The 26489-nt window shown below is 46.8% G+C and overlaps 1 protein-coding gene across 4 annotated transcripts in view; it reads left to right on the forward strand.

Moving 5' to 3' along the window:
- Window positions 1–17566, forward strand: part of LOC121569996 (glucagon receptor) — a 241026-nt gene extending 223460 nt beyond the window's left edge. For all 4 annotated transcript variants that reach the window (XM_041881420.2, XM_041881423.2, XM_041881422.2 and 1 more), the window contains 4 exons: window positions 372–460; window positions 761–905; window positions 15216–15257; window positions 15730–17566. In XM_041881420.2, the coding sequence (XP_041737354.1) occupies window positions 372–460; window positions 761–905; window positions 15216–15257; window positions 15730–16179 (726 nt within the window). In that variant the 3' untranslated portion in view covers window positions 16180–17566. The remainder of the gene's footprint in view (window positions 1–371; window positions 461–760; window positions 906–15215; window positions 15258–15729) is intronic.
- The last annotated feature ends 8923 nt before the right edge of the window (window positions 17567–26489 follow it).

The raw sequence follows: 26489 nt of genomic DNA on the forward strand, positions 1-26489 counted from the left end.
GGATTGAATCCCCCCCTAAGATGATCTTACAGTATGTACACTCTCAGATAAAAGGGTTCCATAATGGTTCTTCGGCTGTCCCCATAGGAAAACCCTTTTTGGTTACAGGTAGAAAACTTTTGGGTTCCATGTAGAACCCTCTGTGGAAAGGGTTCTACATGGGACCCAAAGGGGTTCTACCTGGAACCAAAAATTGTTCTTCAAAGGGTTCTCCTATGGGGACAGCGGAAGAACCCTTTTAGGTTCTAGATAGCACCTTTTTTTCTAAGAGTGTAGTGTTACGGAGCTCTCTGCAAACTCACCACTGTTCTGTTCTGCATGTTGACAAGTCGTCACTCATCAAACTGTTTCTGACTTCCTGTTCTTTACAGATAAACTTCCTGATCTTCATCCACATAATAAAGATCCTGGTGTCCAAACTGAGGGCTCACCAGATGAGATACTCCGACTACAAGTTCCGGTGAGCTCTTTCTTTCTTTCTTTCTTTCTTTCTTTCTTTCTTTCTTTCTTTCTTTCTTTCTTTCTTTCTTTCTTTCTTTCTTTCTTTCTTTCTTTCTTTCTTTCTTTCACAATGCAAACCCTTTCCTCTGTTTATAATTTCATCAACCTTCTAATCTCAGCCCTCTCTCTCTCCCTCTCTCTCTCCCCCTCTCCCTCTCTCTCCCTGCCTCTCTCTAACCCTCTCTCTCTCTCTCTCTCTCCCCCTCTCCCTCCCTCCCTCCCCTCTCTCTCCTCCCTCCCCCCTATCTCTCTTTCCCAGGTTGGCTAAGTCTACCCTAACCCTGATCCCTCTACTAGGAATCCACTTGGTGGTGTTTGTCTTCGTGACGGATGAGTCCACCAAGGCCACCATCGCCCTGCGTCTCACCAAACTCTTCATAGACCTCTTCTTCACCTCTTTCCAGGTCACACACATACACACACAAACACACACACACACACACACACACACACACACACACACACACACACACACACACACACAGACACACACACACTTAAAGGGTACCTACATATAGAGACTTCATAACACATTCATAACCCATACAAGCAGTACATAACCACCTCTCATGGATTGAGTTTGTTTTGACCCTAAGCTAAATCTAGAAACATTTGTTCAGTAACTATTCTAATTGAGTTATAAAAGAGGGCAAATACACAAGCTGGCTCATAATCACAGGGACAGAATAACACAACTCAGAACCATTAAATATCAACAGCTAGTGCCTTCTGTGTGGATGTGAATTACCCTCAGTAGCCTGAATGCCATCTGGGAACTACTGCCTCTAGTTTCAGAGCCATTTTGAGTCTCTCTCACTGTGTGTGTGTGTGTGTGTCATTTTGAGTCTTGGAGCACCATATTCCTTCTCTGAGTGATTCATTCCTTCTACTCTGAATGACTCAGTCTACTCTCTTCATCCAGAAGGCGTTACATTATGAATTCCTCATCTCCCAACACAATATGGTAGTAGTTAGCTACCCTTGTTATTTGGATTATGTCAGGCCTGGCTATATCCCAGTTGGCACCCTATTCCCAATATAGAGGCACTACTCCCACTACAAAAGTAGTGCACTAAGGAATAGGGGTGCTATTTGGGATGCGGTCCAGGAGTGATTATGACAGTGACAGAGTTTACTTTTAGAGTATTTGAGCACCATATGCCCTTCTTATTCAGTGAATTACTCAGTCTTCTCTCAGTCTTCTCTCAGTCTTCTCTCAGTCTTCTCTCAGTCTTCTCTCAGTCTTCTCTCAATCTTCTCTCAGTCTTCTCTCAGTCTTCTCTCAGTCTTCTCTCAGTCTTCTCTCAGTCTTCTCTCAGTCTTCTCTCAGTCTTCTCTCAGTCTTCTCTCAGTCTTCTCTCAGTCTTCTCTCAGTCTTCTCTCAGTCTTCTCTCCATCTAACGGGTGTTCCATGTTATTATGGGAGATGGGAGAGAGAGAGAGACAGAGGGGGATTTGAGGTGGAGAGAGGGGGAGAGAGAGAGAGAGCCAGAGGAGGATTTGAGGTGGAGAGAGGGGGGAGAGCGAGAGAGAGAGACAGTGGGGGATTTGAGGTGGAGAGAGGGGGGAGAGAGAGAGAGAGAGAGAGACAGAGGGGGATTAGAGGTGGAGAGGGGGGGGAGAGAGAGAGACAGAGGGGGATTTGAGGTGGAGAGAGGGGAGAGAGAGAGAGAGAGAGAGAGACAGATGGGGATTAGAGGTGGAGAGAGGGGGGAGAGAGAGAGAGACATAGGGGGATTTGAGGTGGAGAGGGGAGAGAGAGAGAGAGGAGAGAGAGAGAGAGAGAGAGAGAGAGAGAGAGAGAGAGAGAGAGAGAGAGAGAGAGAGAGAGAGAGAGAGAGGGGGATTAGAGGTGGAGAGAGGGGGGAGTGAGATCGACAGAGGGGGATTTGAGGTGGGAGAGAGAGAGAGAGACAGAGGGGGATTTGAGGTGGAGAGAGCGGGGGAGAGAGCGAGCGACAGAAACAACATACTCAAAGAGAGTAAGACCCAGAAAGAGAGATGGAAAGAGATGGAGAGAGAGGCACAAAGATAGTGTAACAGAGAGAGATAACAGTTGAGTTAGTCAGTCTCATGCATCAATCTGTGCATTCTAACATCACTAACAACAGCTCTACAAAGACAAGACCCCTTTAGCCACCCAAAGACAGCTCTATGCTACAGACAAGACCCCTTTAGCCACCCAAAGACAGCTCTATGTCACGAGTTACAAAGCCAGAACCCAGAAGCAGACCAGGACAAGGTAAGTTGAAACGAAGGTGAGTGTTTATTTACAAGTTCAAGAGTGATGCTGAATAATCCAGGGAACAGAGCGGGCGGCGTTGATTAGTTGTTGGGGGTGCAGTGGTTGATCCGATCATGGCTCGGCAGCCGCCGACCACCAGGCAGAGGTTGGATGAAGGTTCCGGACGAGTGACTGCAGATGGAACAAAACGGAGGTAAGTAAACAACAAATCAACAAGGTGCAAAACAACAAAACTAACGCTAGAAGCTCTACGACTGATACTCTGGTAAACCTACTGTTCATGGCTAACGATCCGGCAGGGAATGGATGTTAGGCCAGAGCCTAAGAAGGGTGATGATCAGGACCAGGTGTGCAGATTGCTGATGGGATGCAGGTGCGGAAATCAAGAGAGCTCCCCGGAGCGTTCCAGAACCCTCGGGAAACTGGAGATCACGAGCCGAAAAACTAGTCCACAGACCGGACCCGACTCAGACTGCCGGGATCGTTACAGTACCCCCCTCCGACCGAACGCCACCGGGCGGACTCCCGGAGCGCCAGGATGGAGGCGGTAGAAGTCACGGATGAGGTCAGCATCTAGGATCTGTCGCCGCGAATCCAACTCCTCTCTTCAGGACCATACCCCTCCCAGTCCACGAGATACTGGAAACCCCGGCCCCGCCGTCTGGAATCCATGATGCGTCGCACCGTGTAGGCAGGACCACCTCCGATCATCCGAGGAGGAGGAGGAGGAGGCGGAGGAGGCAACAGAGGACTGAGGAAAACAGGCTTGAGGCAGGAGACATGAAAGGTGGGATGGACTCTGAGCGTCCTCGGGAGCTTGAGTCGAACTGCCACCGGATTGATCACCTTCTCCACCACAAACGGACCAATGAACTTGGTAACAACTTCCTAGACTCAGTCCGTAGGGAAGATCCCGTGTGGCCAACCAGACCCTATCTCCGATGGTATAGGTGGGAGCGGGGATCCGGCGACGATTCGCCTGGAGCTGATACCGGTCCGAAACTCTAAGGAGTGCCTTTCTGGCCCGATGCCAGGTCCGGTGGCAACGACGAATATGGGCCTGAACAGAAGGCACTGAGAGCTCCTTCTCCTGAGAAGGGAACAAGGGAGGTTGGTAGCCATACAGGCACTGGAAGGGGAGACATCCCAGTGGCAGATGTAGGGGAGAGTATTGTGGGCATACTCAACCCAAGGCAACTGAGAGACCCAGGAGGTGGGGGTTGGAAGAAGCCAGGCAGCGTAGCGTGGATTCCATCTTCTGGTTGGCTCTCTCCGCCTGACCATTAGATTGGGGGTGAAAACCAGATGTGAGACTGACTGTAGCTCCAATGGCCAAACAGAAGGACTTCCAGACAGCAGAGGTAAACTGAGGGCCACGGTCGGAAACGATATCACTGGGCAAACCGTGGACCCTGAAAACCTCCCTAACCAGGATCTCGGACGTCTCCGAGGCAGAGGGAAGCTTGGCAATAGGCACAAAGTGGGCGAACTTGCTGAATCTGTCCACGATAGTCAGAACGACCGTGTTCCCCTCAGAAGCGGGCAACCCAGTGACAAAGTCCAGGGCCAGATGCGACCATGGTCGCGGGAATAGGAAGGGGGTGAAGTAGTCCAGAGCTGGGCCGATTGGTACTCTTATTCTGCGCACACACCGGACAGGCAGCAACATAACCCCGAGTATCCTCGGCCATGGCAGGCCACCAAAAACGTCTGCGAAGAAGCGCCATCGTCCGAGCCACGCCAGGGTGACAAGCCATCTTGCTGGCGTGGGACCATTTGAGGACCGCAGGACGAACCGACTCAGGCACAAACAACCGACCGGGTGGACCGTTACCGGGACCGGGCTGCGTCCGAAGGGCCGCCATCACCTCCTCCTCAATCTTCCACCTAACAGCTCCCACGACGCAGTTCCGGGGAGAATTGTCTCGGTCTTGGACCCACTCTCCTCCGTCTTGGAGAACATCCGAGACAAGGCGTCCGCCTGCCGTTCTTAGATCCAGGTCGGAACGTCAGGGAAAAATTGAATCGTCCGAAAAAACAACGACCACCTGGCCTGACGGGAGTTGAGACGTCTAGCCGATTGCACGTAAGCAAGATTCTTGTGGTCAGTCCAGACAATAAACGGTTGCTCCGCCCCTCCAACCAGTGCGCCACTCCTCCAAGGCAAGTTTCACCGCGAGAAGCTCCCGGTTACCCACATCGTAATTCCTCTCCGCAGGCGAAAGGCGACGAGAGTAGTAGGCGCAGGGATGGAGTTTACTGTCCGTGGAGCATCGCTGCGACAGGATGGCGCCAACTCCCACATCAGACGCGTCCACTTCAACGACGAACTGACGGGCCGTGTCCGGTTGAGAGAGAATCGGTGCGTTGGTGAATCGCCTCTTCAAATCCAGAAACGCTCGATCCGCCTCCGGATTCCACTTGAAGCTCCTGATACTGGAAGTCAAGGCAGTTAACGGAGCGGCCACACGGCTGTAATCCCGGATGAATCTGCGGTAGAAATTCGCAAACCCCCAAAAATCTCTGGAGCTGCAATCTCGTACCGGGCTGGGCCCATTCCAGAACCGCTCTAACCTTCTCCTGGTCCATCCTAATCTCTCCCCTGGAGATGATGTACCCGAGAAAGGATGTCGTGTGGGCGTGAAACTCGCACTTCTCGGCCTTCACGAACAGGCGATTCTCCAACAATCGCTGCAGAACCTGCCGGACATGCTGGACGTGGTCGGAAGGTTCCTTCGAGAAGATCAGAATGTCATCCAGATAAACAAACACAAAGAGACCGATCATATCTCTCAGGACGTCGTTCACCATACTCTGGAATACCGCTGGAGCATTGGTCAGTCCAAACGGCATCACCTGATACTCGGTGACCCATCGGTGTATTGAAACCCGTCAACCACTCGTCTCCCTCTCTGATCCGGACCATGTGATACGCATTGCGTAGGTCTAGCTTGGTGAACACCGTAGCACCCTGTAAGGAGTCGAAGGCAGAACTCATCAAGGGCAGGGGATACTTGTTCTTGACCGTGATGTCATTCAACCCCCGATAATCAATACACGGTCGAAGAGAGCCATCCTTCTTACCCACAAAGAAGAATCCTGCCCCCAGGGGTGATGACGAGGGACGAACGAGACCAGCAGCTAGGGACTCCTTGATGTAGGTCTCCAAAGCCTCACGTTCAGGGCGGAGATACTGTATAACCTTCCCTTGGGGTAGACAGCTCCAGGGAACAGGTTGATGGCACAATCATATGGTCGGTGGGGAGGGAGTGACAGAGCCTTCTGCTTACTGAACACTTCCCCCAAATCGTGATATGTCTCGGGAACCAGGGACAAATCTGGGGGGTTTAGCCTCAATCACCTGACTGGGAACCGAATGGGGACAGGCAGTCTTGAGACAGTTAGCATGACAATCAAGGCTCCAACTCGTTACCTTGCCCGTCACCCAATCGAACGTGGGATTGTGTTCCTTCAGCCAGGGGTATCCAAGGACCAGAGGAACATGGGAAGACGGCAGAATGAAGAATGAAATCATCTCCGAATGATTCCCGACAACAGCATCTTAACCGGTTCAGTCCTCATCGTGATACGTGCCAGCCTACTGCCGTTCAGAGTGGTCGCTTAATGGCTTCCGGCAATTGCTCCTTGGAAAGCCCCAGCTGTTCCACCAACTCGGCATCAAGAAAGCTTCCATCGGCACCTGAATCGATAAAAGCGTTAATCGCTAAGCTCTGATTCCTGTTCACAAGGGTAGCCGGGAAACGGGGTCTGACAGAGGTATTGAGAGGTCGAAACTGGCTCGCTAAAAGTCCTCCCAACTTTAGCGAGCCGCGCAGTTTGACGACCGCCGGGAACAGGTGGCGAGGTAATGTCCCGAACCACCACAGTAGAGGCAACAGTTAGTCCTACGTCTGAGTTGGCGTTCCTCCTTGGTTAACCCGTGCCGCCCTACTTGCATTGGTTCCGAATCGGGAGACAGGACCTCTCCACTAATCCTGTGTGGTGGACGATGATCGACGTATTCTGGTCCAATCCCCGACCCGACTGGAACCTGAGAAGCTGATCGATTGGACGGACCCCATTGCTTCTCCCTCCTTCGCTCTCGGACTCGATTATCCACCCGAATAGACAAGGCTACCAAGCTGTCCAGGTCACTAGGCTCCGGATAGGAGATCAACTCATCCTTGAGCTGCTCCGACAGACCCTGGTAGAAGGCCGCTTGCAGAGACTCCTCATTCCACCCACTCTCCACAGCCAACGTCTTGAACTCGATCACGAAGTCGGCCACGCTACGCAGTTCCTTGGTGAAGCGAAAACAGGCGCCTAGCTGCGTCCCTCCCCTCGGACGGAATGGTCGAAAAGCTTCCTCAGCTCGGCCGTGAACCCCGGGTATGAAGCCATGCAGGGGTCTTGTCGTTCCCAAACGGCTGAAGCCCACTCCAGCGCTCGACCACGCAGCAACTCAATCACAAAGGCTATCCTAGCCTTGTCTGTGGCATAAGAGTAGGGCTGTAGATCGAACACTAACCCACACTGCATAAGGAAAGAACGGCATCTTCCCAGCTCCCCCTCATATTTATCCGGCGTCGGAACCTTGGGCTCACGGAAGGACACCGCTCCAGACGCGGCAGGCGAGATGGGTGAAACCGGTAGTGGATCCTCCACCGGAAACTCGCTGGTTCTGGACCTCCGTCAGACCGGTAGAAAGGTTCCGAACTGCCAACGCGATCTCCTGTAGCTCCGTGCTATGATGGCCCAACATCTTCTCCTGATGGGTAATGGCATGGCGAACAGAGTCCAGGTCCGCTGGGTTCATTACTGGCCGGATCGTTCTGTCACGAGTTACAAAGCCAGAACCCAGAAGCAGACCAGGACAAGGTAAGTTGAAACGAAGGTGAGTGTTTATTTACAAGTTCAAGAGTGATGCTGAATAATCCAGGGAACAGAGCGGGCGGCGTTGATTAGTTGTTGGGGGTGCAGTGGTTGATCCGATCATGGCTCGGCAGCCGCCGACCACCAGGCAGAGGTTGGATGAAGGTTCCGGACGAGTGACTGCAGATGGAACAAAACGGAGGTAAGTAAACAACAAATCAACAAGGTGCAAAACAACAAAACTAACGCTAGAAGCTCTACGACTGATACTCTGGTAAACCTACTGTTCATGGCTAACGATCCGGCAGGGAATGGATGTTAGGCCAGAGCCTAAGAAGGGTGATGATCAGGACCAGGTGTGCAGATTGCTGATGGGATGCAGGTGCGGAAATCAAGAGAGCTCCCCGGAGCGTTCCAGAACCCTCTGGAAACTGGAGATCACGAGCCGAAAAAACTAGTCCACAGACCGGACCCGACTCAGACTGCCGGGATCGTTACACTCTATGCTACAGACAAGACCCCTTTAGCCTCCCAAAGACAGCTCTAAGCTACAGACAATACCCCTTTAGCCACCCAAAGACAGCTCTATGCTACAGACAAGACCCCTTTAGCCTCCCAAAGACAGCTCTAAGCTACAGACAATACCCCTTTAGCCACCCAAAGACAGCTCTATGCTACAGACAAGACCCCTTTAGCCACCCAAAGACAGCTCTATGCTAGACAAGACCCCCTTAGCCACGCAAAGACAGCTATATGCCACAGACAATACCCAAACTGCCTTTGATCATGTACAGCCCAAGACACAGAACACAGCTTTCCCTCCACTGTTACACTGTGAACGTAAATGTATTTGTGTAATGTTGTACATACAGAGACTATCCTGTCTGAAAGTAAGAAGGATTCTGTATTCTCTGGAGCCATACTCACGTCTCAGTCAGAAATCACACAGTAGTAGCCTGTGTCCAGTAGCCACCCAAAGACAGCTCTATAATAGACAAGACCCCTTTAGCCACCCAACGACAGCTCTATAATAGACAAGACCCCTTTAGCCACCCAAAGACAGCTCTATGCTACTGACAAGACCCCTTTAGCCACCCAAAGACAGCTCTATGCTACAGACAAGACCCCTTTAGCCACCCAAAGACAGCTCTATGCTACAGACAAGACCCCTTTAGCCACCCAAAGACAGCTCTATGCTACGGACAAGACCCCTTTAGCCACCCAAAGACAGCTCTATGCTACGGACAAGACACCTTTAGCCACCCAAAGACAGCTCTATGCTACAGAAAAGACCCCTTTAGCCACCCAAAGACAGCTCTATGCTATAGACAAGACCCCTTTAGCCACCCAAAGACAGCTCTCTGATACAGACAAGACCCCTTCAGCCACCCAAAGACCGCTCTATGCTACAGAAAAGACCCCTTTAGCCACCCAAAGACAGCTCTATGCTACAGACAAGACCCCTTTGGCCACCCAAAGACAGCTCTATGCTACAGACAAGACACATTTAATCACACAGTAGGAGCCTGTGCCTTCGACAGTGACGCTAACACCCCTCTACATCTGAGAGAAACAGAGAAAGAGAGAGAGACTCAGTGAGAGAGACTGAAGGAGAGAGAGAGAGACACACAAACATTGAGAAACACAGAGAGAAAATGTACAGTGACTCTAACAGTCCTCTACATCTAAGAGAGAGAGAGAGAGAGAGAGAGAGAGAGAGAGAGAGAGAGAGAGAGAGAGAGAGAGAGAGAGAGAGAGAGAGAGAGAGAGAGAGAGAGAGAGAGACTCAGTGAGAGAGACTGAGGGAGAGAGAGAGAGAGAGAGAGACATGAACAGCCTTTTACATGTATGTGTCACATACAGTGAGGGAAAAAAGTATTTGATCCTCTGCTGATTTTGTACGTTTGCCCACTGACAAAGACATGATCAGTCTATCATTTTAATGGTAGGTTTATTTGTACAGTGAGAGACAGTAACAACAAAAAAATCCAGAAAAACGCATGTCAAAAATGTTATAAATTGATTTGCATTTTAATGAGGGAAATAAGTATTTGACCCCTCTGCAAAACATGACTTAGTACTTGGTGGCAAAACCCTTGTTGGCAATCACAGTGGTCAGACGTTTCTTGTAGTTGGCCACCAGTTTGCACATATCTCAGGAGGGATTTTGTTCCACTCCTCTTTGCAGATCTTCTCCAAGTCATTAAGGTTTCGAGGCTGACGTTTGGCAACTCGAACCTTCAGCTCCCTCCACAGATTTTCTATGGGATCAAGGTCTGGAGACTGGCTAGGCCACTCCAGGACCTTGATGTGCTTCTTCTTGAGCCACTCCTTTGTTGCCTTGGCCGTGTGTTTTGGGTCATTGTCATGCTGGAATACCCATCCACGACCCATTTTCAATGCCCTGGCTGAGGGAAGGAGGTTCTCACCCAAGATTTGATGGTACATGGCCCCGTCCATCGTCCCTTTGATGCGGTGAAGTTGTCCTGTCCCCTTAGCAGAAAAACACCCCCAAAGCATAATGTTTCCACCTCCATGTTTGACGGTGGGGATGGTGTTCTTGGGGTCATAGGCAGCATTCCTCCTCCTCCAAACACGGCGAGTTGAGTTGATGCCAAAGAGCTCAATTTTGGTCTCATCTGACCACAACACTTTCACCCAGTTCTCCTCTGAATCATTCAGATGTTCATTGGCAAACTTCAGACGGGCATGTATATGTGCTTTCTTGAGCAGGGGGACCTTGCGGGCGCTGCAGGATTTCAGTCCTTCACGGCGTAGTGTGTTACCAATTGTTTTTTTGGTGACTATGGTCCCAGCTGCCTTGAGATCATTGACAAGATCCTCCCGTGTAGTTCTGGGCTGATTCCTCACCGTTCTCATGATCATTGCAACTCCACGAGGTGAGATCTTGCATGGAGCCCCAGGCCGAGGGAGATTGACAGGTCTTTTGTGTTTCTTCCATTTGCGAATAATTGCACCAACTGTTGTCACCTTCTCACCAAGCTGCTTGGCGATGGTCTTGTAGCCCATTCCAGCCTTGTGTAGGTCTACAAACTTGTCCCTGACATCCTTGGAGAGCTCTTTGCTCTTGGCAATGGTGGAGAGTTTGGGATCTGATTGATTGATTGCTTCTGTGGACAGGTGTCCTTTATACAGGTAACAAACTGAGATTAGGAGCACTCCCTTTAAGAGTGTGCTCTAATCTCAGCTCATTACCTGTATAAAAGTCACCTGGGAGCCAGAAATCTTTCTGATTGAGAGGGGGTCAAATACTTATTTCCTTCATTAAAATGCAAATCAATTTATAACATTTTTGACATGCGTTTTTCTGGATTTTGTTGTTGTTATTCTGTCTCCCACTGTTCAAATAAACCTACCATTAAAAGTATAGACTGATCATTTCTTTGTCAGTGGGCAAATGTACAAAATCAGCAGGGGATCAAATACTTTTTTCACTCACTGTATAGTATGATAATTGTGTGGTCCTCTGTAGCTCAGCTGGTAGAGCATGGCGCTTGTAACGCCAAGGTAGTGGGTTCGATCCCCGGGACCACCCGTACACAAAAAAATGTATGCACGCATGACTGTAAGTCGCTTTGGATAAAAGCGTCTGCTAAATGGCATATTTTTATTGTGTGTGCTGACTCAGAACTTTGTGTTTCTACAGGGTCTGCTGGTGGCATACAGTGCTATGAAAAAGTATTTGCCCCCTTTCTAATTTTCTCTACTTTTGCATATTTGTGATACTGAATGTTATCAGATCTTCAACCAAAACCTAATATTAGATAAAGGGAACATAAGTGAACAAATAACACAACAATTACATATTCATTTCATATACAAAGTTATGCAACACCCAATTCCCCTGTGTGAAAAAGTAATTGCCCCCTTACACTCAATAACTGGTTGTGCCACCTTTAGCTGCAATGACTCCAACCAAATGCTTCCTGTAGTTGTTGATCAGTCTCTCACGTTGCTGTGGAGGAATTTTGGCCCACTCTTCCATGCAGAACTGCTTTAACTCAGTGACGTGTGGGTTTTCAAGCATGAACTGCTCGTTTCAAGTCCTGCCACAACATCTCAATTGGGATTAGGTCTGGACTTCGACTAGGCCATTCCAAAACTTCCAATTTGTTGCTTTTTAGCAATTTTCATGTAGACTTGATTGTGTGTTTTGGATCATTGTCTTGCTGCATGACCCAGCTGTGCTTCAGCTTCAGCTCACAGACAGATGGTCTGACATTCTCCTGTAGAATTCTCTGATAGAGAGCAGAATTCATAGTTCCTTCTATTAAGGCAAGTCGTCCATGTCCTGAGGCAGCAAAGCATCCCCAAACCATCACACCACCACCACCATGCTTGACCTTTGGTATGATGTTCTTACTGTGGAATGCAGAGTTTGGTTTTCGCCAGGCATTACTGGAACCATGTCGTCCAAAAAGTTATACTTTTGAATAATCTTTCCATAGAAAGTTCTTCCAAGAGTCTTGATGATCATCCAGGTGCTTTTTCACAAACTTGAGTCAACATTTTGGACGAGATGGGTCCCATTATGCCTGGCGAAAACCAAACACTGCATTCCACAGTAAGAACATCATATCAAAGGTCAAGCATGGTGGTGGTGGTGTGATGGTTTGGCGATGCTCTTAAAGGGAGTGCTCCTAATCTCAGATTGTTACCTGTATAAAAGACACCTGTCCACAGAAGCAATCAATCAATCAGATTCCAAACTCTCTACCATGGCCAAGATCAAAGAGCTCTCCAAGAATGTCAGGGACAAGATTGTAGACCCACACAAGGCTGGAATGCGCTACAAGACCATCGCCAAGCAGCTTGGTGAGAAGGTGACAACAGTTGGTGCGATTATTCGCAAATGGAAGAAACACAAAAGAACTGTGAATCTCCCTCGTCCTGGGGCTCCATGCAAGATCCCACCTCGTGGAGTTGCAATGATCATGAGAACGGTGAGGAATCAGCCCAGAACTACACGGGAGGATCTTGTCAATGATGTCAAGGCAGCTGGGACCATAGTCACCAAGAAAACAATTGGTAACACACTACGCCGTGAAGGACTGAAATCCTGCAGCGCCTGCAAGGTCCCCCTGCTCAAGAAACACATATACATGCCCGTCTGAAGTTTGCCAATGAACATCTGAATGATTCAGAGGAGAACTGGGTGAAAGTGTTGTGGTCAGATGAGACCAAAATTGAGCTCTTTGGCATCAACTCAACTCGCCGTGTTTGGAGGAAGAGGAATGCTGCCTATGACCCCAAGAACACCATCCCCACCGTCAAACATGGAGGTGGAAACATTATGCTAAGGCTGTGTTTTTCTGCTAAGTGGACAGGACAACTTCACCGCATCAAAGGGACGATTGACGGGGCCATGTACCATCAAATCTTGGTTGAGAACCTCCTTCCCTCAGCCAGGGCATTGAAAATGGGTCATGGATGGATATTCCAGCATGACAATGACCTACAACACACGGCCAAGACACCAAAGGAGTGGCTCAAGAAGAAGCACATTAAGGTCCTGGAGTGGCCTAGCCAGTCTCCAGACCTTAATCCCATAGAAAATCTGTGGAGGGAGCTGAAGGTTCGAGTTGCCAAATGTCAGCCTCGAAACCTTAATGACTTGGAGAAAATCTGCAAAGAGGAGTGGAACAAAATCCCTCCTGAGATGTGTGCAAACCTGGTGGCCAACTACAAGAAACGTCTGACCTCAGTGATTGCCAACAAGGGTTTTGCCACAAAGTACTAAGTCATGTTTTGCAGAGGGGTCAAATACTTATTTCCCTCATGAAAATGCAAATCAATTTATAACATTTTTGACATGCGTTTTTCTGGATTTTTTTGTTGTTATTCTGTCTCTCACTGTTCAAATAAACTTGATCATGTCTTTGTCAGTGGGCAAACATACAAAATCAGCAGGGGATCAAATACTTTTTTCCCTCACTGTACATGAAAATTGCTAAAAAGCAACAAATTGGAAGTTTTGGAATGGCCTAGTCAAAGTCCAGATCTAATCCCAATTGAGATGTTGTGGCAGGACTTGAAACAAGCAGTTCATGCTTGAAAACCCACACGTCACTGAGTTAAAGCACTTCTGCATGGAAGAGTGGGCCAAAATTCCTCCACAGCTACGTGAGAGACTGATCAACAACTACAGGAAGCATTTGGTTGGAGTCATTGTAGCTAAAGGTGGCACAACCAGTTATTGAGTGTAAGTGGGCAATTACTTTTTCACACAGGGGAATTGGGTGTTGCATAACTTTGTTTATGAAATAAATATGTAATTGTTGTGTTATTTGTTCACTTATGTTCCCTTTATCTAATATTCGGTTTTGGTTGAAGATCTGATAATATTCATTATCACAAATATGCAAAAGTAGAGAAAATTAGAAAGGGGTCAAATACTTTTTCATAGCACTGTATGATAATAGTTGTGTGTGTTGACTCAGAACTTGGTGTTTCTACAGGGTCTTCTGATTGCATATGATAATGGTTGTGAGTGTTGACTCAGCACTTGGTGTTTCTACAGGGTCTGCTGGTGGCATATGATAATGGTTGTGTGTGTTGACTCAGAACTTGGTGTTTCTACAGGGTCTGCTGGGGCATATGATAATGGTTGTGAGTGTTGACTCAGAACTTGGTGTTTCTACAGGGTCTGCTGGTGGCATATGATAATGGTTGTGTGTGTTGACACATAACTTGGTGTTTCTACAGGGTCTGCTGGTGGCATATGATAATGGTTGTGTGTGTTGGCTCAGAACTTGGTGTTTCTACAGGGTATGCTGGTGGCATATGATAATGGTTGTGTGTGTTGACTCAGAACTTGATGTTTCTACAGGGTCTGCTGGTGGCATATGATAATAGTTGTGTGTGTTGACTCAGAACTTGGTTTTTCTACAGGGTCTGCTGGTGGCATATGATAATGGTTGTGTGTGTGTTGACTCGGAACTTGGTGTTTCTACAGGGTCTGCTGGGGCATATGATAATGGTTGTGAGTGTTGACTCAGAACTTGGTGTTTCTACAGGGTCTGCTGGGTGCATATGATAATGGTTGTGTGTGTTGACACAGAACTTGGTGTTTCTACAGGGTCTGCTGGTGGCATATGATAATGGTTGTGTGTGTTGGCTCAGAACTTGGTGTTTCTACAGGGTCTGCTGGTGGCATATGATAATGGTTGTGTGTGTTGACTCAGAACTTGGTGTTTCTACAGGGTCTGCTGATGGCATATGAGAATGGTTGTGTGTGTTGACTCAGAACTTGGTGTTTCTACAGGGTCTGCTGGTGGCATATGATAATGGTTGTGTGTGTTGACTCAGAACTTGGTGTTTCTACAGGGTCTGCTGGTGGCATATGATAATGGTTGTGTGTGTTGACTCAGAACTTGGTGTTTCTACAGGGTCTGCTGGTGGCATATGATAATGGTTGTGTGTGTTGACTCAGAACTTGGTGTTTCTACAGGGTCTGCTGGTGGCATATGATAATGGTTGTGTGTGTTGACTCAGAACTTGGTGTTTCTACAGGGTCTGCTGGTGGCATATGATAATGGTTGTGTGTGTGTTGACTCAGAACTTGGTGTTTCTACAGGGTCTGCTGGTGGCTATCTTATACTGCTTTGTCAACAAAGAGGTAAGTCCTCTCCTCCTATTCCTCTCTTTCTCCGTCTTTCATACTTCTTTCATGGAGGATGTGTCCTCTCTGCTTCCTGTTTCTCTTGTCTTGTCCTAGCTCTTATCCACACAACGTGGTCTCACATTTACCAGAACAACTCTCAATTTGACATGAACATCACACATATAATCTCTCTCTCTCTCTCGCCCCACCCCTCTCTCTCTCTCTCTCTCTCTCTCTCTCTCTCTCTCTCTCTCTCTGTCTCTCTCTCGCCCTCTCTCTCTCTCTCTCTCTCTCTCTCTCTCTCTCTCTCTCTCTCTCTCTCTCTCTCTCTCTCTCTCTCTCTCTCTCTGTCTCTCTCTCTCGCCCTCTATCTCTCTCTCCTTCTTTCACTCTCTCTCCTTCTTTCACTCTCTCTCTCCCTTCCTCCCTCTCCCCCCTTGTTCTCTCCCTCTCTCTCATCTCTCCCTCTCCCCCTCTCCCACCCAAGGTTCAATCAGAGATCCTGAAGAAGTGGAAGCGTTGGAAGCTGGGTCGTAACATCGAGGAGGAGTACCGCCACACCTACAGCCAGCCGCCCCACCTCAACACCAAGAGCAACAGCCTGGTGGGTCACGGGGGTCGCGACCCCTCGCACCCCTCCTCCCTGCTCCTCCACCCCCACCTCCCTGACATCACCACCTGCTCCCCTGCTCCCCCTGGCCAGGGCCCAGGCTGCTCCCCAGAGGAGAAGCACCTCCTGGTGGTGAGCTGTCAGAATGGCATGGGGCGGAGTAGGAAGAACACGGGGTCGTCCATGCAGCTCCCCTCCCCACCACGTGAGGGCGCCATCAGCTGTAGTCACATGCTGATAGAGGATAATATGGATGACATCTGCTTGACAGACAGGGTGTCAGAGTGTTACGAGGCTCCTAGAGGAAATGCAGAGAGCCACCTCTGAGACTGGAGAGGACGGGGGAGGTTAATGATGTAACACCCTGGTAACACTCTGGAGCTGGGGAGTGTGTTTCAGGAGAGGTGTTTGTCTCAATGGACTAATGTTAATGAGAGAGATGGGCTTGAGAGACCCAGGACCAGTGCGTGTCTCAGTGGCCATCACCCTGGACCAATGTTAATGAGAGAGATGGGCTTGAGAGACCCAGGACCAGTGTGTGTCTCAATGTTGGTATCGTAACCCTGGAACAGTTAGTGGGAGAGAGAGGCAGTACTCGGCCCTCTCCAATCGACAGCCAAAGGAGAGAAACATAGGACAAGCTAGATGGATCAGTTGACATCAGTTGACAGTTGACATCAATTGACATCAGTTGACAGATGACATCAGTTGACATCAGTTGACAGTTGACATCCGTTGATAGCTGACAGTTTAAACTTGACAGTTGATGAGTTGACAACCATACAACAATCAGATAACAATGTCCACCTTTGACCCAGACCAGACCTCCCATGTTGGACCCCCCTGACCCAGACCAGACATCCCATGTTGGACCCCCCTGACCCAGACCAGACCTCCCATGTTGGACCCCCCTGACCCAGACCAGACCTCCCATGTTGGACCCCCCTGACCCAGACCAGACCTCCCATGTTGGACCCCCTGACCCAGACCAGACCTCCCATGTTGGACCCCCCTGACCCAGACCAGACATCCCATGTTGGACCCCCCTGACCCAGACCAGACCTCCCATGTTGGACCCCCCTGACCCAGACCAGACCTCCCATGTTGGACCCCCCTGACCCAGACCAGACCGCCCATGTTGGACCCATCTGACCCAGACCAGACCTCCCATGTTGGACCCATCTGACGTCCTATGACTGTGGATGTCCTGCGAGCCACATGGATTCATATAAGTGTTTTCTCTTCAACAGACTGTCAGACAGACAGCATGGTACGCAGCAGGACTCACTGCTGCATGTTCAAAAAGCCAAAACTGAGAAGAAAAAAGAACTTCCAAAGCTACGTGTGTAAAATAATACACAGAAACCTCAAGTTGCTAAATACAGGGTCTTAGCTTTAGCCTCTGGTATATGTTGTTGTTGTGTTAAATAGCTATGTGTTTTGTGGTACTGGAGACAGTAAAGGAAGAATAAACTGGACATTCAAAAAACACAAACAAAAACAGGCCACATGACTAACAGGACTAACAGAAAAACAGATGAAACCATGACAGAACATGAATACATATTCATAGCCTTCGTAGGTCTTTATAAAGCTTTTGATGAGATACCGCCTTGACCTTGCTGTCCATTCTGATTGGATGAAGAGAGAGACAGAGAGAGAGAGACAGAGAGAGAGAGGTAGAGAGGCAGAGAGAGAGAGAGAGAGAGATGGTGGTGATGATGATGATGGTGATGATGATGACGCTGATGATGGTGGTGATGATGATGGTGATGGTGATGATGATGATGGTGATGATGATGATGATGGTGGTAATGATGATGATGGTGATGATGATGATGCTGATGATGGTGATGATGATGATGGTTATGATGGTGATGGTGATGGTGATGATTGTGATAGTGTTGATTATCATCACATTCTATACATTAATGTAAAGCCACCAATTTCAGATTTGTATCTTATTCTTTTTTAAATTTAATTAAATTTTTGTAACACAACGAAAGGTTGCAATTGTGAGTTGTAAGTGTTGTATACGTGTCAAGTGTTTTTATTTTTCTGAAGTGTTTTTAGATGATGGGATCAGAAATTAGAAGAGAAGACAGTGTTTTTATTAGTTCAGTCTGGCTACCCAAGTCTGTTAGAAATACAGTATGCTGTGCATGTTAATGCAGAGCTGGACTGGGATCAGAAATAGGCCTGGGCATTTCTAGCCCATCTGACATTTGCACCAATGCAGCAGCTCTCACTGTTCAACTCTTCAAGGAAATGTTTTTTGTTGTTGTCATGTTTAAAATAGCCTTTCTGCCACGCATGCAAATTAATGTTAATATAATCATCTGTAATGGGTATGAGCCAATGGGAAACAGCATCATCAAGCTTTCCAGAGCTGTATGTCCCATGGGGTAACTGCATTCAGTTACAGTATGTTTTCCCCCGCCGACCTCCCCTACTGTGTGAATTACCCTACTCTATGGGGATAAGGCCCGTATCGAGTCCACATAGGGAGTACAGAGTAGACCTGGCTTCAAATATTATTTGATTTATTTCATATACTTTAGCTGTGCTTCATTGAGCTTGCCTGGCACAGTGGGACCAATGGAATGGTCTTTAAATTGCAAACCCCGCCCACCTGGCACACCATGCAGCACTCCAAGTGGTCAAAGTATGGAAAAGAAAACAAATACTATTTGAACGGTTACCGGTCCCCATGGAATTACGTATTCAAACTATGGAGTCATAATATAATTAAGCAATAAGGCCAGAGGAGGTGTGGTAAATGGCCAATATACCACGGCTAAGGGCTGTTCTTATGCACGACGCAACGCAGAGTGCCTGGATACAGCCCTTAGCCGTGGTATATTGGCCATATACCACAAACCCCCGAGGTGCCTTATTGCTATTAAAACTGGTTACCAACGTAATTAGAGCAGTAAAAATAAACGTTTTGTCATACCCATGGTATTCGGTCTGATATACCACAGCTGTCAGCCAATCAGCATTCAGGGCTCGAACCACCCAGTTTACAAAATCAGTTTAGTCCCAGATTCAGTATTTCTAGTACTTTTCTTTTCATGAGCAAACGCTGACTGATACATAACGGAAGTACGGTGTCCATATTAGGAACGCCTCAGTCTCAAGTCCTGCTGAGGCTGTCCTAATATGGACACCGTGTAGAAGAACAAAATCGAGTCTCAATTTGCTGAGGTGTGATGGTATATTAACCACATCAGAAAAAACGTACAGTACACCATAATCAAACCCTGTGACGGTGTTGACAGGAGCACAAGAGGTCTCATTTTACGCAGTTTTTCTGGAATAGGACATCTTCGTGAGAAGGGGGATACAGACTGTATAGAGGACAAATACATGTATTATTTTTGTTACCAACCAATTGACAGGAATAACTAAACTCAACATGACTTTGTGAGGCTATTTACACAACGTTAATTTATAATTGGTAAATATGTAAATAATTGTACGTTAATGACATTCAAATGATTTGTTTCTTTGTCGTATGTTTGTGTGTGTGTGTGTTTGTGTGATTGTTGAATGTGTGCGTGCATGCCTACCTTTGTGTGTGCATTGTGTGTGTGTGCCTGTGTGAGTGTGTGTGATGTGTGTGAGTGTGTGATGTGTGTGTGTGTGTGTGTGTGTGTGTGTGTGTGTCTGTGTGAGTGTGTGTGCTGTGTGTGTGTGTGTGTGTGTCTGTGTGAGTGTGTGTGCTGTGTGTGTGCCTGTACTGGCAGATATTACCTGAGTCCAGAGAGGTGGATGACGCCCACAGAGTGACAGGAGGAGATATAGGAGGAACCATCCCCTGGTCTAGCTCTTCCTCAGCTGCTGTTGTGTTGCAGCAGAGCACTTTCATTAGCTGTTGTGTTGCAGCAGAGCTGTCCCATTGGCTGTTGTGTTGCAGCAGAGCAGTTCGGTTGGCTGTACTGTTGTAACAGTGTCCCATTGGTCGCTGTTTTGCAGCAGAGCTGTCCCATCGGCTGCCGTGTGTGTTTGACGGAGCAGTTCCATTGGCTCCAGAAACTGTGGCTTCACGAGATACACTGAGGCCAGAACTCTCATTGAGTTAGTCTCATTGGTTACTGTGTTGTAATAGAGCATTCCCATTGGTTGTTGTTGTACGTCCCATAAGCCAGAGGCCAATAGGATCCCAGTAAAAATGGTCAGGGACTACAGTACACTCAGTCTATTTTATCCCAATTTGCATGTAGATCACATACGGAGCCAGCACGCATGAAATGACACATTTTTCCTCCCGTGCAAATGAAATGAAATAGAAAAAAAAAACGTATAAAGACAAAGATCAGCAATTCTGTGCCTTCTCTACCTCCACTGATGCTACTGCACATCACTGTAGAATCCCCAACACGATATAGAAACATCACTGTAGAATCCCCAATATGATATAGAAACATCACTGTAGAATCCCCAACATGATATAGAAACATCACTGTAGAATCCCCAACATGATATAGAAACATCACTGTAGAATCCCCAACACGATACAGAAACATCACTGTAGAATCCCCAACATGATACAAAAACATCACTGTAGAATCCCCAACATGATACAGAAACATCACTGTAGAATCCCCAACATGATGCAGAAACATCACTGTAGAATCCCCAACATAATATAGAAGCATCACTGTAGAATCCCCAACATGATATAGAAGCATCACTGTTGAATCCCCAACATGATATAGAAACATCACTGTAGAATCCCCAACATTATATTGAAACATAACTGTAGAATCCCCAACATGATACAGAAACATCATTGTAGAATTCCCAACATGATATAGAAACATCACTGTAGAATCCCCAACATGATATAGAAACATCACTGTAGAATCCCCAACATGATATAGAAACATCACTGTAGAATCCCCAACATGATATAGAAACATCACTGTAGAATCCCCAACATGATATAGAAACATCACTGTAGAATCCCCAACATGATATAGAAGCATCACTGTAGAATCCCCAACATGACATAGAAGCATCACTGTAGAATCCCCAACATGATACAGAAACATCACTGTAGAATCCCCAACATGATATAGAAACATTATAGAATCCCCAACATGATGTAGATACATCACTGTAGAATCCCCAACATGATATAGAAACATCACTGTAGAATCCCCAACATGATATAGAAGCTAGCTAGTCTAGCATCGGAGTGACTGAAGCAGCACCAACATTTGGGCTGTCCCAGATGGCACCCTATCCCCTATATAGTACACTGCTTTTGACCAGGGCTATATAGGGAATAGGGTGCCATTTGGGATGCATCAATGTATTAGATCATTTGTCTGACCTGGTTGGCCTCGTAGATCACTGCCCTCCCAGGTGAGGAGATACATCGCAACCCTCCCAGGTGAGGAGAAACATCGCAACCCTCCCAGGTGAGGAGATACATCGCAACCCTCCCAGGTGAGGAGATACACCACAACCCTCCCAGGTGAGGAGATACACCACAACCCTCCCAGGTGAGGAGATACATCACAACCCTCCCAGGTGAGGAGATACATCGCAACCCTCCCAGGTGAGGAGATACACCACAACCCTCCCAGGTGAGGAGATACATCGCAACCCTCCCAGGTGAGTAGATACATCGCAACCCTCCCAGGTGAGGAGATACATCGCAACCCTCCCAGGTGAGGAGATACATCGCAACCCTCCCAGGTGAGGAGATACACCACAACCCTCCCAGGTGAGGAGATACATCACAACCCTCCCAGGTGAGGAGATACATCGCAACCCTCCCAGGTGAGGAGATACACCACAACCCTCCCAGGTGAGGAGATACATCACAACCCTCCCAGGTGAGTAGATACATCGCAACCCTCCCAGGTGAGGAGAGACATCGCAACCCTCCCAGGTGAGGAGATACATCGCAACCCTCCCAGGTGAGGAGATACATCGCAACCCTCCCAGGTGAGGAGATACATCACAACCCTCCCAGGTGAGGAGATACATCACAACCCTCCCAGGTGAGGAGATACATCGCAACCCTCCCAGGTGAGGAGATACATCACAACCCTCCCAGGTGAGGAGAGAGTCATGTTTCCAGGTGAGGAGAGGGTCATGTTTCCAGGTGAGGAGAGGGTCATGTTTCCAGGTGAATAGACTCTCTCTCTCCCTCTCACATAGTAGTGTAGGCTACTGTAGCTTTCAAAGCTAGTACACTGAAAAACACTTTATTTGTATCCCAAATGGTACACTATTCCTTTTGTTGTGCACTACTTTTGACCAGGGCCCATAGGAAGTAGTGCACTGTAAAGGGAATAGGGTGCAATTTGGGATACTCCCTCTGTAGAAATCTATCCAAATGTCCTGTAGGTTTAAAAGGCAGTGTTAGTGAACAGAGCCAGAGCCAGTCAGTATGTGAACATTTAACAGTTTGTATGGTACATACTGGTGCCATTTAGATGGGATTTAATCACAGTGTTTTGTTGATTATGCAGATTGTTGCCTTCTCTGTTGTTAGTGTAATTATTCCACGACTTGAATATTACAGTACTAATGAAAGTGTATTTTGCTTACATTTCTGGCCCATTATTCCAGTAGATTGTTTGGCATTAGACGCAGTGGAAATTCTGTTTCTCTCTTACAAATATATACACTTATTGGTACACTTCAGACCGGTCCATTTGGTGATAGTTTATTTTTTTGGGACCCAGCTAGTACCACTGTGTTTTCTGAAGCCAGGGTTTTTAACAAAACAAGTTGCGTAGTTATCGCTTTGTTGTTTACAAATCCCAGATTGCCCCTTTTAGACAAGTCTGTTTTTTGTATTGGTCCAGCTAGTTCCTCGGTATTCTGAAACCATGGTTGATGGTTTATTGGTCCAGCTAGTTCCTCTGTATTCTGAAACCATGGTTGATGGTTTATTGGTCAAGCTAGTTCCTCTATCTTCTGAAGCCATGGTTGATGGTTTATTGGTCCAGCTAGTTCCTCTGTATTCTGAAACCATGGTTGATGGTTTATTGGTCCAGCTAGTTCCTCTATCTTCTGAAGCCATGGTTGAGGGTTTATTGTTCCAGCTAGTTTATCTATATATTCTGAAGCCATGGTTGATGGTTTATTGGTCCAGCTAGTTCTTCTATATTCTGAAGCCATGGTTGATGGTTTATTGGTCCAGCTAGTTCCTCTATCTTCTGAAGCCATGGTTGAGGGTTTATTGGTCCAGCTAGTTCCTCTATCTTCTGAAGCCATGGTTGATGGTTTGGGTTACTCCCCTCTCTGGATCTGAGCAGTTCTGTCTGAATGTATTATTGGTCCGAAATTAAACTAAACATACATTTGAATGCTTTATAAAGAAGCTATGTAGTGCTTATGAATGCTCTATGAAGCCTTTATAAGTTGTTGTCTGTTTAAAGTGGGACCATTTCTTCACAACCCCTCAGTGAGTATGTGTCACAGTTTCATCTTCTTTCCATGGTAGTTATTGTATATAAGGTGTGGACAGAAAGACGGACGGACAGACAGACGGACGGACAGTGGCAGACAGTGACTGACTTCCTTGATATGTATATACATATGTTTCTTGTGTTATGTTACAAACTTTTGTCCAAACTGATGTAAAAAAAATAAATGACTGTGGGAAACATGAACTTTCTTGGCTTTGTATGTAAATATATGATATGGGCTTGTTTAGATGCATGGAAAATTGAAGTATAGACTTTCAATAGGCATTGTACATATATTCATATTGCAAATACATCCTACATCCTACATAAATCTGAATATTTTTGTAAATAATTTTATAAATAAATAACCGTCAGCAGCGCGGGGAGTAAACATTTCTCTCAGCCCCCCTCCCCGTTGACAAATACACTTCGGCACCCCACCCCTAAACATCTCCCCGTGACAAACACTGCATATTTCTTTCATTATATGAATCACATTATATGTCAATCTCCATGTGTGTCCCACTCAATTCCACCCCCGGAGCCCTATTGGTCATGGTCAAAAGTAGTGCTCTACAGATGTAGGATCTTGATTTGAGCCAGTTTGCTACAGAAATAAAATAATCCTGCAGCAACAGGAAATGTGAATTATTATGTGGATTATAATAAAACATTGACATTTGTAGGGTTGATACATTTTTCGTAAGGGAAAATCAAGTCTGACATTTCAAAGTGGAAATCACAAACTTCAGAAGCCCTTTAAACCTCAAATACACTATAAGTTTTACATGTCCCACATTGCATGAATGTTGTCCTGCAACAGGGAGATCAAATTAAGATCCTACATCTGTATATAGGGAATTGGGTGCCATTTGTCAGAGCCCACACGTCCACACTTCCCTAAGGGTAAAAGAAAAGAAAACATTTCTAGAATGTGTTGAGTTAAAATGACATGGGGTTGATGAAAATAATATCTGATGGGTTTGAATTCGAATCTTATTATTATCTTATTATAATGTTTTTTTAAATGTATGTATTTCAAATGTTTGTATATTACAGTAGAAATGTTTGTGTAAGATTGCATTTAGAGGTCAATAGCAGAATCACTAGAAAAATGCAGACATCTGATTCAATGGATAAGACTGTTCCCAGCGGGTAAAATAACGTTGTAGTGACGTCATCTCAACCACCTTGGTTGTAGCTCTATAGTTTTAGATAACAACAGATCATCTCAACATACATCATGTTAACATACATCATACAGATCATTTTAATATGGAAATGAATGGTCTTTGGCTATCTATTCCTATACTGTTCATGTCAATGTGTGTGTGCGTGCGTGTGTACTTGCGTGAGTGTTTGTGTACTTGATTCTGAGAGAGAGAGAGGGGGAGAGAGAGAGAGAGAGAGCGAGAGAGAGAGAGAGAGAGAGGTGGAGAGAGAGAGGTGGAGAGAGAGAGAGAGGAGAGAGAGAGAGGAGAGAGAGAGAGAGGTGGAGAGAGAGAGAGGTGGAGAGAGAGAGAAAAGGAGAGAGAGAGAGAAAGGGGGAGAGAGAGAGAGAGAGAGAGAGAGAGAGAGAGAGAGAGAGAGAGAGAGAGAGAGAGAGCTGAAGTGAGAGAGAGAGAGAGAGGTGAAGAGAGAGAGAGAGAGAGAGAGATAGGTGGAGAGAGAGAGGTAGAGAAGAGAGAGAGAGAGAGAGAGAGAGAGAGAGAGAGAGATAGGTGGAGAGAGAGAGGTAGAGAAAGAGAGAGAGAGAGAGAGAGAGAGAGAGAGAGAGAGAGAGGTGGAGAGAGAGAGAGATAGGAGAGAGAGAGAGAGGAGAGAGAGAGAGAGAGAGAGAGAGAGAGAGGTGGAGAGAGAGAGAGATAGAGAGAGAGAGAGAGAGAGAGAGAGAGAGAGAGAGAGAGAGAGAGAGAGAGAGAGAGAGGTGGACAGAGAGAGAGAGAGAGAGAGAGAGAGAGAGAGCTGAAGAGAGAGAGAGAGAGAGAGAGAGAAATAGAGAGAAAGAGAGAGAGAGAGAGAGAGAGAGAGAGAGAGAGAGAGAGAGAGAGAGAGAGAGAGAGAGAGAGAGAGAGAGAGAGAGAGAGAGAGAGAGAGAGAGAGAGAGAGAGAGAGAGAGGTGGAGATAGATAGAACAAGAAAAGACAGAAAAGGCTAGAGGAGTGTGTTCATAAGTGAGTCGTCCTTGTGTGTGTGGCCACATTTCTAAGAAACACTGAGGCAAAGTGTGTTTGATGAAGTGCTGTGAGTCAGCCAGATCTGCCAGCTATGCTAAGTGAGACATCAAATCAAATGTTATTTGTCACATGCGCCGAATTCAACAGGTGTAGACCTTACAGTCATTACAGTCTTACAAGCCATTAACCAACAATGCAGTTTTAAGAAAAATAAGTGTGAAAATAGTTAACTAAAAAATATCATAGAGGTCTCTGATTGGTGGTCATCATTTGGTGTGTCATCATAGTGGTCTCTGACTGGTGGTCATCATCTGGTGTGTCATCGTAGTGGTCTCTGATTGGTGGTCAACATCTGGTGTGTCATCGTAGTGGTCTCTGATTGGTGGTCAACATTTGGTGTGTCATCATAGTGGTCTCTGATTGGTGGTCATCATTTGGTGTGTCATCTTAGTGGTCTCTGATTGGCGGTCATCATTTGATGTGTCATCATAGAGGTCTCGTATTGGTGGTCATTCCATTTTTACATTTACGTCATTTAGCAGACGCTCTTATCCAGAGCGATTTACAAATTGGTGCATTCACAATTTTTGGATTACCCAAACTCAGTAACATAATCTGATTACTTTTGGATTACTTTCCCCCTAAGAGGTATTAGAAGAACACAAAAAAAGTATCCATCAAACACATTTGGTGTGTCATCATAGAGGTCTCTGATTGGTGGTCATCATTTGGTGTGTCATCATAGTGGTCTCTGACTGGTGGTCATAATTTGGTGTGTCATCGTAGTGGTCTCTGATTGGTGGTCTTCATTTGGTGTGTCATCATAGTGGTCTCTGACTGGTGTTCATCATTTGGTGTGTCGTCATAGTGGTCTCTGATTGGTGGTCATCATTTGGTGTGTCATCATAGATGTCTCTGATTGGTGGTCATCATTTGGTGTGTCATCGTAGAGGTCTCTGATTGGTGGTCATCATTTGGTGTGTCATCTTAGTGGTCTCTGATTGGTGGTCATCATCTGGTGTGT

This window comes from Coregonus clupeaformis, chromosome 7 (genome assembly GCF_020615455.1).
Source record: "Coregonus clupeaformis isolate EN_2021a chromosome 7, ASM2061545v1, whole genome shotgun sequence".
NCBI lineage: Eukaryota > Metazoa > Chordata > Actinopteri > Salmoniformes > Salmonidae > Coregonus > Coregonus clupeaformis.